General features: G+C 40.9%; 1 protein-coding gene across 1 annotated transcript; it reads right to left on the bottom strand.

Moving 5' to 3' along the window:
- Positions 1 to 12,291: 12,291 nt before the first annotated feature.
- Positions 12,292 to 13,224, bottom strand: LOC118590121 (olfactory receptor 4D1-like). The gene has a single exon (XM_036197993.1). It carries the CDS (start codon positions 13,222 to 13,224, stop codon positions 12,292 to 12,294), a length of 933 nt encoding a protein of 310 aa, XP_036053886.1.
- Between the last annotated feature and the right edge of the window lie 222 nt (positions 13,225 to 13,446).

Below are 13,446 nucleotides of genomic sequence, written 5' to 3'. Positions count from 1 at the left end.
CAGTACCAACAGAACATTTAACCCCTCTTAAAGTGGACAAATTGTCTCCACGCTCTATTTTTCTATGAGTACAGAGGCTCCAATAGACCTCTGGCTGCCACATTATTGCATTGGGATATGTCTCCAGGAGACAGATCACTGGAAACATCTTTAGAGTTTATAGTCATTGTCACTACCAACTCTGGTTTGATCGTATCTGGTTGCCTCACTGTCATTGGTTGCTGTTCCTGTTTGCCATATCTTCCACAGTAAATTGTAAGACCCCTTAGGATAATAACATTCTGTCTGCTGCCCTTCATATGAATTTAGACTACCCTGAAGTCTCTATGGTTTTGGTGAGGACAGTTAAGGGGAAAGAAATGGGAATAACTATCACTGTCAGTAATTTGTTAACATTGTTACATTGAACTTCTCAGTCAGAGAGAGATGCATTTGTTCATAAAACATTCTTCTTTTGAAGTAATATTTGATTAATTTTTCGAAAATGTCATGCATGCATACAATGTATTTATTCACAGTCATGTCTGTTACCTCCTGCTAACTCCTATTAGGAACCACCAACCCATCTCCCTCTCATCTTCATGTCCTCTTACATCAGCATCATCATTATCATCACATTAGCAGTAGAAGCAGCAGCAACAGCAGCAGCAGCAATCAACTCTTCATTGTCATCAGTCATTTCATCACCATCATCATCATCACCATCGTCATCATTAATAGCCTCTGAAACAGATTAGATTAGTACTGATCATGGGGAAAATGTGTGTTCTACCATCCAGTGGCACATAAACAACCTACAAGTAACCATATAACCAAGAAAAAGTGAGTCACCTTCCTTCATCAGCCATCAACTGCTTTAAGATCCTCCAGTTAAGGAGGCCAGGCTTTAGCAGCCCTTCATCAATGATACTGCCCTAGAAACCCCACTACTTCACTTTCACCATTTCAAAACTTATTTCCTATCTATTTAATTATTGGCTCATGTGCTGGGTTTTGTATTTACAGATTCTCTCTTGTCTGCAGATATTTTAAATGTACTTCATCATGCATTTGTGTTGGCGACCCATCAGTTTTTTCTACTATATACCATGAGAACATTTATGTCTTCCCCTTTATGATACTGTAAACACTGGTTAATATGTGTGTTATTCCAAATCCAAGTTCTTTAAGAACAGGGAGCCCTTATATGGGACTGGAATTTACCCATAGCACCTATATGGAACAGAAAGCTGGCCCCAGTGGCTGTTTATCCAGGTCATAACAGGTATTTAAAGACATTCAGAGAGGTATTTTCCCACTTGAGATTGTCAGACACATTTGCATACCAGACTGGCTAGAGACCGACTTAACTCTAAATCCCAGTAGAAAGCAGAAAAGATAAGGAAAGACTAAAATAAGGCTTTATATTTTCTGAAATGTAATTCTTTAGCATGTCTAAATCTGACTACATTTTCTGGGGATAATTCTGTAGTTTCCATAAATCTCACTGGGAAACTCCTAAATGTACCAAAAGCATTTAAAATAGATACCAATTCATATTAAAATTCATATTATGATGACTTTTTCTATTTGGTAGCTTTTTGAATTTTTAAAAATTTCCAATTATGTTTTCTAAATAATTAGCAATGTTTTATTACCATCATCATTATAAATGCAATTATTCTGCACTGACTAAGAACCCACTTTTGGGTTTCTATTTCAGATCTCTCTACCATTGACAAAGTAATTGCTATGGGTTTAGTTAAAAATGAATGTTTTTCACTTCTGTGTTCTTCATTAGCTACTGAATACTCCACAAGATATGATTTCTTGTTCCTTCCATATTAATTGTGTAACTTAACATACCGCTTTATGTATATCCTATAAAATTATCAGGTGACACAGACCATGCTCTGCCTTTCTAAAGTAATAGCAATACACAAAAATTACAAGGTATATAAATACTTACGATTTTTATTTATGAACAAATAAGTCTATAGAAATTAGGATTCCGATTGGTGATGCTTTGGAGTAGCTACAGTAGAAACAATATCAGATAGTCCTAGCTGTCCATATTGAACATTACATGGACTGACTGATTCCCAGAATTTGAATATCAAAAGTTTTCATAAATGATTTTAGTACAAAATAAACATGAATGCTTAAAAGTCATTAACCTTATTTTTTGGAAATTTGATTCTACATTTATTATTCTAATATATCTGTCTATATGTGTGATTGTTAAATAATAAATTAGCTAAGCTCATCTTGCTTCCCACAAGTTTCTTTTCTATTTAGTTCTATGTTATGGTTATGAGAAGTGAACTTGGCTATGGAAAGGGAACAACTACCATGTTCTTTAGGTCAGGCTCAGGGACCATACACTATAGCAGACACTGTCTTCACACAGCTGGCTTACTTTGTGGCATAATGTACTTGCCATTTTTGTGGCTCATCCTGCTTACCAACATCTTCAAATTTTGTGGTTCTTCTGACAGAATCAAAGAAGAGGGGAACACAAGAGACTTGGGAAGTAAAGGACCCTCACAAGTACCCAAAGTGTGAATGTTACAAGACCCTCCGCAATATCAGAGAAGCAGAAAAAAAAATAAAATATTTTGGGGAAGAGATTTCTTGACCTTTTGAATTCAAGTTCAACTTCAACTGCAAGTCTTTAGGAAAGTCCAAGGATGAAGTTGTGAGTCATCACCCAGGCTAGGGTGGACTTTTTGGTGATAAAATTGCCTTTGAGTCATCCATGTTTCTGAAGTGACCTCTTACATGACTGTAAAAAATCCTAAAACTACATTGGTTCTCAAAGTTGTACTTGGATGTGATAATTTCTCTGATCTCTCATTGGTGCAATTTTGGGGATGAGTATTCACAGATTTTTTCACAGATATTTATTCACGAAGTCCCAGGAAAAGACATGTAACATATTTTAATAAGTCTGAATTATCACATATAGATCATAATAGGTTTTCATTAAACCTTATTTAATTCTATGACAGATGCATGCAAGTTTTACATCTGGTCTCATAGCACACAAAGCTTGCAGCTGTGATTAGAATAATCTGTAAGATGATATTATTTAATGTATTGGAGTTGAGAGTTCTCTATATTTAGCATGAGTGGTGAAGCTTGACACAAACTATCACTTATTTATTTATAAGAATTGTTTTTATGCTGACTAAAAAACATCCTGGAAAAACATAGATTAGACTTAAATTATACCCATAAATTTCCTCCCATAGGACTTATAGAAGATTTGCGTTGCATTGTCAACCAATTTTTTTACCTTCTTAGTATAACTGTGGAAATGTTATTGTTCTTTACTGAACAGCAAGATATGCATTGTGTCTAAGAACACACAGGCTATTCAGTGTTATAGATAATATAGGGATCCATAAATGATACTATCCAGGTGGGGTGGCCTTTGCCTGCAATACCAAATTTGTCAGATTGTGGCAGATTTGTGAGTTCAGTTGAAGGACAGGCTGGGCTATGTACTGATGCTGTCACAAATGAACAGCAGAAAAAAAATTAAAATCCCTATTTTTAAAAAAGTTATAAGTAATTATTCTTAAATCAGTGATGGATTCATTTCTGCAAATTTTTTTCAAACAAATATTCAAACTAAAATTGACTCTAAATCCTAACTCATCCCACTAAACTAAAACAGAAATAGGATTTATATATACATGCATGTATATTTTTAGAGAGAATGAGAGACAGAGACACACTCAGAGAAAGAAAGACAAAGACAGGAACAGAGAGACTCCCAGGAAAAGATATCATATGTCAAGGGAAGTGAGAGTTGTTGTATTTCTACTGAGTTGTTTTCCTTATATGAGAATGGAAAACTTTAGAAAAAAAAAAAAAAAAAGAAAAAAAGAAAAAGAAAAAAGTGGATTCAAAGTCCATTCTTTAATTATTATGTTTTATTCAAAGATATGTAATTAATAAAACAAAAATATTCAATGTGTGTATGTGTTCAATAAGAAGCTACATATAGATTGCCATGGAAGAATATGTAGGAAACCCTTGAATTACTAGCATCAGAGTTAATGAAGAATAAAAACCTTCAGAGAGTAATTAGCATGAGATGTCATGTCATGTCAATGAGTGACTTAAAAACAATAAGAAGGAAAAATTATAAACACAAACTATAAGATGTTTTAATAATGAATAAAGAGGTGAAAAGTATCACATTTCAGGATGACTATGCCAGAGGAATGGTTAGAGGTCCAGCTGCATTGATACTTAAGAGATGATGTATTAGTACCGTTAAATGACATATAAATAGTATGAGATTTGACCATGCATGCCATTGCAGTGCAAATAACTGTTGTTTGTATTTAATATTTAATATGGCATGTATGTTTTTAAATGCCCATAGAGGATAATGCAGGGGGATGTTTGGATCAGAGAAAGGACAAAAACAAGATGACAGGAGAAACAACATCAATGTCATTGTGTTCCACAGACCAGCAACACCAGCATCCCCTATGTCTTCTTGCAGCAGCATCTGGAAATTTCTGGAAAATACAAGATATTAGCTCCCATCAAATTCTTTTTTTTTTTGAAGTTACACTTAATTTTTATTTTATTTTTAAAATTAACACATACTTACATTTTGCCTTTTGCTTTATTCCCTCCAAATCTTCCCTTGTTTCTCCACCTAGTCCATCCTTGCCTTTCTTTTTTTAAATTTTATAATTTAACTTAATTTTACATATCAGCCATGGGTTCACCTGTCCTCCCTGCTCCCCCTACTCCCTACACCAGCCCATCTCCCCTTCCCATCTCCTCCAGGGCAAAGACTTCCCTGGGGATTCAGCTGAACCTGGTGGATTCAGTCCAGGCAGGTCCAGTCCCTTCCTCCCAGGCTGAGCAAAGTGTTCCTGCATAACTCCCAGATTCCAAACAGCCAGCTCATGCTCTAAGGACAGGTCCCAGTCCCACTGCCTGGGTGCCTCCCAAACAGTTCAAGCTATTCAATGGTCTCGCTTATCCAGAGGGCCTGATCAAGTTGGGGGCTCCTCAGCTTTTGGTTCATAATTCATGTGTTTCCATTAGTTTGGCTATTTGTCACCATGCTTTTTCCAATCTTGGTCTCAATTCTCATTCATACAATTCCTCCTCTTTCTTGCCAATTGGACTCCTGGAGCTCCACCTGGGGCATGGCCATGGATCTCTGAATCTACTTCCATCAGACATTGGATGAGAGTTCTTCCATGACAGTTGGGTGTTTGGCCATCTGATCACCAGACTAGGTCAGTTCAGGCTTTCTCTTGACCATTGCCAGTAGTCTACAGTGGAGATATCATTGTGGATTTCTGGGACCTCTCTAGCACTTTGCTTCTTCCCAATCTCAGGTGGTCTTCATTTATCATGGTCTGTTATTCCTTGTTCTCCCTCTCTGTTCTTGATCCAGCTGGGAAGTCCCGCACCCCTAAGCTCTCTTCCCTCAAAACTTGCCCTTCATTACTACCACTCACATCCAGGTTGTTCATGTAGATCTCATCCATTTCTCTGTCATTGGGCAATCCCTGTGTCTTTCCTAGGGTCCAATATTCTAGGTAGCCTCCCTGGAGTTGTGTAGCAGTCTAGTCATCTTTGTTTTACATCTAGTATCCTCCTATGAGTGAGTAAATACTATGTTTGTCTTTCTGAGTCTGGGTTACCTCACTCAGGATGATTTTTTTTTCTAGATCCATCCATTTACCTGCAAACCTCATGATGTCATTGTTATTCTCTGCTGAGTAGTATTCCATTGTGTATATGTACCACATTTTCTTCATCCATTCTTCAGTTGAAAGGCATCTAGGTTGATTCCAGGTTCTGACTATTACAAACAATGCTGATATGAACATAGCAGAGTAAATGCCCTTGTGGTATGATTGAGCATTCCTTGGGTATATGTCCAAGAGTGGTATAACTGGGTCTTGGGGGAGATGGATTCCCAATTTTCTAAGGAAGAGCCATATTGATTTCCAAAGTGGCTGTACTAGCTTGCATTCTCAACAGCAGTGGAGGAGAGTTCCCCTTGCTCCACATCCTCTCCAGCATAAGCTGTCTACTGTGCTTTTGATCTTAGCCATTCTGCCAGGTATAAGGTGGTATCTCAGAGTTGTTTTGATTTGCATTTCCCGGATAATTAGGGATGTTGAGCAATTCCTTAAATGTCTTTCAGCCATTTGAGCTTCCTCTGTTGAGAATTCTCTGTTTAGTTCTATAGCCCATTTCTTAATTGGACTGTTGGGCATTTTGATGTCTAATTTCTTGAGTTCTTTATATATTCTGGATGTCATCCCTCTGTCAGATGTGGGGTTGGTGAAGACCTTTTCCCATTCTGTAGGCTGTCGCTTTGTCTTGTTGACCATGTCCTTTGCTCTACAAAAGCTTCTCAGTTTCAACAGGTCCCATTGATTGATTATTTGTCTCAGTTTCTGTGCTACTGGTGTTATATTTAGAAAGTGATCTCTGGTGCCAATGCATTAAAGACTACTTCCTACTATCTCTTCTCTCAGGTTCAGAGTAACTGGATTTATGTTGAGGTTTTGATCCACTTAGACTTAAGTTTTGTGCACGGTGACAGATATGGATCTATTTGCAGCCTTCTACATGTTGACATCCAGTTATGCCAGCACCATTTGTTGAAGATGCTGTCTATTTTCCATTGTTCCTTTTTTGGCTTCTTTGTCAAAAATTATATGTTCATATGTGTGCAGATTAATGGCAGGGTCTTTAGTTCAATTCCATTGGTCCCCATGTCTGTTTTTATGCCATTACCAAGCTGTTTTTATTACAGTAGCTCTATAGTAGAGCTTGAGGTCCAGGATTGTGATGCCTCCAAGGGTGGTTTTATTGTACAGGACCCTTTTGGCTATCCTGGGTTTTTGTTTTTCCATATGAAGTTGAGGATTATTCTTTCCTTTCCAGATCTGTGAAGAATTGTGTTGGTATTTTTGATGGGGATTGCATTGAATCTGTAGATTGATTGCTTTTGGTAAGATCACCATTTTTACTATGTTAATCCTGCCTATGTATGAGCATGGGAGATCTTTCCATTTTCTGTCATCTTCTTCAATTTCTTTTTTCAGGGACTTTAAGTTCTTATCAATAGGTCCTTTACTTGCTTAGTTAGGTTTACCCCCAAGATATTTTTATATCATTTGTGGCTATTTTAAAGGGTGATATATATCTGATTTCCTTCTCAGCCTGTTTGTCTGTTGTATATAGGAGGGCTACTGAATTTTTTGAGTTGATCTTGCATTGTGCTATGTAGCTTAATGTGTTTATAAGCTGTATCAGTTCTTTGTTGAAATATTTGTGGTCCCTCATGTGTACAATCATGTCATCTACAAATAGGGAAAGCTTGACTTCTTCCTTTACAATTTGTTTCCCCTTAATCTCCTTATGTTGTCTTATTGTTCTGGCTAGAACTTCAAGTACTATATTGAATAAGTATGGGGAGAGGGGACAGCCTTGCCTTGTTCCTGATTTTAGTGGAATTGCTTTGAGTTTCTTTCCATTTAATTTGTTGTTGGCTGTTGGCTTGCTGTAAATTGCCTTTATTATGTTTAGATGTGTTCCCTGTATTCCTGATCACTCCAAGACTTTTATCATGAAGGGGTATTGGATTTTGTCAAATGCCTTTTCTGCATCTAGTGAGATGATCATGTGTTTTTTTTTTTCTTATCTGATGTTTGTTTTGCTTTCCCCAAATGTCTCTTTTCCCCAATAGAGCTCTGTTACCCTGTACTAAAGTCTTATAAATTATGTGGTACTTTAATGTGTGTCTGGACAGATGCAGAAAAGAAGAATCTCCATTCCTTCTCACTAGGCTTATACAGATAACACAGTGTGGCTGCTTCAAAGATCCCCAGACCACTGCTGCCTGCCAGGGGACAGAGGTTCAAGTGCAGTTTGGGGATACTTCTGAGACACATACTGTGGATCTGAATGCAGCTTGATGAAGAACTAAATTTTGAATTGTTAATGTAAAATAAACAAAACACCCATTGATAGTTATATGCTTGCCTAATACATTTTGTGTCTTGGGAAATCAACTACTTTCTTATTCCTGAAAAGCATCTTTTCTCCCCATTTTGTTTAATAAACTGAATGAAAAGGCAGTATTCCTCTCCTTATGTGGTATAACTTAAACCTCGCTTTTGTCAGTCCCTAACATGATTCAACTTCTATATCCACTCCAGTGAAAAATGAAAATTAGTGGAGAAATTCCATGTGCCTTTCCTTCTTGCTCAGCCATGACGTTAGCCAGTGTTGTGGTTTGAATAAGAATGACAACCATAGCTCCTATGTTTGAATGCTCAGGCATCAGAAAGTGGCCTGGCTTGAGGAGGATTGGAAGTTATTGTACAGCTTCAAGTACAATTTTGAAGTAAAAAGTTCAATTAAAAACATTTTTTAGCCAGGCAGTGGTGGTGCATGCCTTTAAGCCCAGCATTCAGGGGGCAGAGGCAGAAGGATCTCTGTGAGTTCAAGGCTAGCCTTGTCTACAAAGCAAGATCCAGGACAGGCACCAAAAATGACACTGTAGTTGCTGAGCTTCTCTCCAGGCCCCACTAAGCCCCAGCAGTCCAGTAGCCCACTTATAAAATAAACATACAGACATTTATATTATATTTAAACTGCTTGGCCATTAGCTCAGGCCTATGATTGTCTAGCTCTTACTCTTATATTTAGTCCATTTCTATTAATCTATACTTTGCCACGTGGCTTGTGGCTTACCAGTACCTTACATCTTTCTTGTCATGGCAGTGGCTGGTAGTGTCTCCCCGCTCCAGCCTTCATTCCCAGAATTCTCTTCACCTTGTCCCGCCTACCCTATCCTTCCCGCCTGGCTACTGGCCAATCAGCACTTTATTTATTTTAACCAATCAGAGCAACACATTTGACATACAGAACATCCCACAGCACTACCCAGAGAAACTTTCTCGAAAAACAAAACAAAAACCAAAACAAAACAACAACAACAACAAAAAGAAAAACATTTTTTAAGGTTGGGCATGGTGGTGCATGCCTTTAATCCCAGCACTTGGAAGACAGAGCTCTCTGTGAGTTCAAGGCCAGCCTAGTCTACAAGGCTAGCAAGTTCCAGGATAGCAAGGACTACATAGAAGATGCAGTCTTAATACACACACACACACACACACACACACACACACACACACACACTCAGGAGTGGGGGGAGGGTGAAGAGTTTAAGTTGTTTGCTCTTCCTTGAATTGCCACTAGTTTCCTGAAGTTTCTTCTTTCTCCAGTTTCTTGTTTTTATTTGCTTTGTTGTGTTTTCGTGTCTGTCTTTCATGGTGGAAGACTTCTTCATCCCGCTGATGATCTGTGCTTAAATATCGCTATTTGAACTCAAACCACTCACAAGCTCACAAGATGCTGGTGTGGTCAGGGCTTGGGGCGTTTCTGTTGTCTTGTGAGAAGCACCCTGAGTGATGCTTCGTAACTATACTTTTTTTTTTTTTTTTAGTATCTCTAAATAAAACGCTCTGTTAGCACTCACATCTCAGACTTCTGTAGTAGCAGGGTGAAGACTAGGAGGGAGACCCTCCTTTGGCCTGTATATGAACAGCTGGCCTTAGGTTTCCCTGGTCCTCTCAGCTTTCCATGCTATGTGTTGGCTTCACCAGGCATTTGAGTTGGTGACCGCTGTTCATGGTAGCCTTTAATTCTCATGATCGAGACTTCTTATTCAAGACAATTTTGTCTCTTTCTGTTGTCTTGGGTACCACATGCAGACACTGTTGTTTGACCTGGAAGAAAGACTGGACATTCCCCTTTCCTTTTCTGTATAGACCAAGGTGACCATAGTGCTGACCAACTGGGTCCTATGAGAATTCTACTGAGGTAGTTCTAGGGAATTGTCTCCCCAACACACACACACACACACACACACACACACACACACACACACACACAAAGAAAAAATCATTTTCATGCTTTTCCCTTTAATTTTGTCTTGCTAAATGGCTCAGCTGTGAAGATGTGACATCCAGAGCTCTGGCAGCCACATTCAGCATGAGAGGGGAGGTAAGGCATCACCAAGAAGGCAACATGGAACATTTTTGATCTGCTGAATTAACCAACTTGAAAGTGCTTGTCCTCGGGTCTTCTACTGAGGCAGCAGTTTCCTCCTTACTGAGACGCTGTCATTACCTTAGTCAGCTGCTGGCCAACAAAGGCATCTCATTGAAACAGAGTTCAGAGGAGACAGCCAATGTTTTCTGGACAATTCATGACCCCACATACCCCAGTGCAGAAGTGTCACACAGTAAGCACCCCATCTTGAGAGGGGGGTGTTGTCATTCTAGAGTGAAGATAGAAAGAAGATTTGCCCAGGATGGTGGAGTCAGGAGGCTGTGGTCCTCCAGACCACAGACTCTGCTCCTGGAGAAGAAGCAATCCAGAGGATGTGAACAGTATCACAAGACATTTAAAAGACTTTAATGTGAGGGGAGTGGTGGTGTTGGTACATACCCTTAATTCCAGCACTCTGGAGACAGAGGCAGGTGAATCTCTGTGAGTTGGAGGCCAGCATGGTTTACAGAGTGAGTTCCAGGTTAGCCAGAGCTACACAGAGAAACCCTGTCTTGAAACGAACGAACAAACAAACAAACAAAACAACAACAACAAACAAATACCATAATGTGAAGGGAGAATCTGGTTGAGATGTTACAGATCACACCAGTCCATGGCCCTCCTCCTCTCTGGTCTCAATTTTGACTGTGAATATGGATTAATGTGTGAGGAAGAAGCAGGGAGGAAGCAATTGAGACAGGACCCATTTGGGGCTGCCATCATGGTGCAGAGACACCAGGAGCAGCCTGTGTCTTCCGTGTCTTGGTTGGGACGGTGCTGGAGGAAAGTGTGTGTGTGTGTGGGGGGGTGTGCTCTTGCATTGGGCTTTTTTTTTTATTGTTTTTTTAATTTTTGAAATTAAAAAAAAATTTCCCTTTTTTTATTATATTTGTGTTTTAATTTTACACATCAGCCATGGGTTCCCCTGTCCTCCCCCCTCCCACCCCACCCCCACCTTCTCCCTATCCCCTCCCCTCCATTCCCATCTCTTCCAGGGCCAAGACTCCCCTGGGGATTCATTTAAACTTGATGGATTCAGTACAGGCAGGTCCAGTCCCCTCCTTCCAGGCTGAGCAAAGTGTCCCTGTGTAAGCCCCAGGTTCCAGACAGCCAGCTCATGCACTAAGGACAGATCCTCAGCTGGATCAGGCCCTCTGGATAAGTGAGACAGTTGAGTGGCTTGGATTGTTTGGGAGGCATCCAGGCTGTGGTACCTGGGCTTTTTTTTTTTTTTAAGATTTATTTAGTTATTAAATACACAGTGTAATGTCTGCATATTTCCTTGTAGGCCAGAAGAGGGCACTAGATCTCATTACAGATGGTTGTGAGCCACCATGTGGTTGCTGGGAATTGAACTCAGGACCTCTGGAAGAACAGCCAGTGCTCTTAACCGCTGAGCCATCTCTCCAACCCCTGCAAACAGATGACACTATTTCTTTTGTTTTTAACCGTGTGTGTGTGTGTGTGTGTGTGTGTGTGTGTGTGTGTGTGTGTGTGTGTATGTTTTGCACCCTGTGCCATGCCTGGTATTGGAGGAGACCAGCAGGCAGCGCTAGACCACAGGAACTGGATTTACAGATAATCTTGAAGGGCCAGGTGAGTACTGGGAATTGAACCCTGGTCCTCTGGACGAGCAGCCAATGCTCTTAACTACTGAGCCATCTCTCCAGCCCTGCATTGGACTTTTAATACTGCATCAATTTACAAAATGATGTACCTCCTCAGGGAGACACAGAGACTAAACCCAGAGATGGGAGAGCTAGGATGCAGAGTGGAAAAGTGACTGCTGTGCCAGATACAGTTCAAGGCACATGGAGGTTTGCAGAGCAATGTTCTGCACCCTTGGCCCCCCAGAGCGCTCGCTCCAGGGTGGGGATCCATACCTTGTGGCCCTGAAGCTAGACTCAGTGGAACCCCATCCTGCTACCGCTTTCCTTGACTTTGAGCAAGTCATTGTATTCTGATTGTTCTTGTTTGTAAAATTATTGTAAAGAATGGTAACATGTCATGTTTCTGAGGACAAGTGAGATACGGGTGTGAGAGTCCCTAACACAGTTCCTGATACAGGAGTGAGCTATCAAGGACTCTTAGTGTGGTCCAACTTGAGCTTGGTGAGGGCTTTCCTTACTGTTTCCCAGGGAACAAGTAAGTTCAGGGAGATTTGCCCTTTAAAGTCATCCTGTTTAACTTTCACTCCCGGTTGTAAATTGTTAGGTTCTTTGCTAACTTCTTCATGGCTGTCTGCATCTCCTGGTTCCTGAGGGTGTAGATCATGGGGTTGAGCATGGGGGTCAAGACTGTGTGGCTGATGGACACAGCCTTGTCCAAGGGGAAGGGAGTGAATGGCCGAGAATAGATATAGATGCAGGGAATGAAGATCATAGACACCACGATGATGTGGGTGGTGCAGGTGGAAGCCGCCTTCCTCCTGGCCGGGCCTGAGTGCAACCTCAGCATCACCAGGATGACAGTGTAAGAGATGAGAAGGAGGAGGAACCAGATGAGGACCAGCATCCCACTGTTGGAGATCATGAGGAACTCCAGGAGGGAGGTGTCTGTACAGGCGAGTCTCAGCACTTGGGGGACATCACAGTAGAAGTTATCTAGGACATTGGGGCCACAGAAGGGCAGTGGCAGCATCAGCAACAGCTGGACAATGGAATGGACAAAGCCCCCTACCCAGGCAGCCACCACCAGCCCCATACACAGCCTGGTGTTCATGATGGAGATGTAGTGGAGGGGCCGGGAGATGGCTATGTAGCAGTCATAGGCCATGACAGAGAGGAAGAAGACAGTCCCACCTCCTAAAAAGTGGAAGTAGATCTGGGCCATGCAGCCTTGGTAGGAGATGGTCTTCTTCTCAGAGAGGAAGTCCATCAGCATCTTGGGGGCAGTGACTGAGGAGAAGCAGAGGTCTAAGACAGCGAGATTGCGGAGCAGGAAGTACATGGGTGTGTGGAGCCTGGAATCTGAGGTCACCGTGACTATGATGAGGCGGTTTCCCACCACAGTAGTGCTGTAGACAAACAAGAACACCAGAAACAAGAAGAGCTGAAGCTCACGACTCCGTGAGAACCCTGCCAGGATGAATTCTGACACCCATGTGAGGTTGTTCTGGTCCATAGTGTCTTCTCCATGCATTTAGAGGAAACAGATGAAAGACATGGATACTTGAATATCTCCCTGCCCTTTTCAGCATCCCAGTTGTTCAGGTCCCTAGGAAGGGCATCCTTATGTGAAGACCATGACATCACTTGCCACCTTGGCTCTGTTGAGTTGAGTGGCTGATACAACACACATTCATGGATACTGATTTTTTTTATCTCTCTGTTTGAGACAGGGTGT

The sequence above is a fragment of the Onychomys torridus genome, chromosome 8 (assembly GCF_903995425.1).
Source record: "Onychomys torridus chromosome 8, mOncTor1.1, whole genome shotgun sequence".
Taxonomy (NCBI): Eukaryota; Metazoa; Chordata; class Mammalia; order Rodentia; family Cricetidae; genus Onychomys; species Onychomys torridus.
This window is presented reverse-complemented; position numbering and strand designations above follow the sequence as displayed.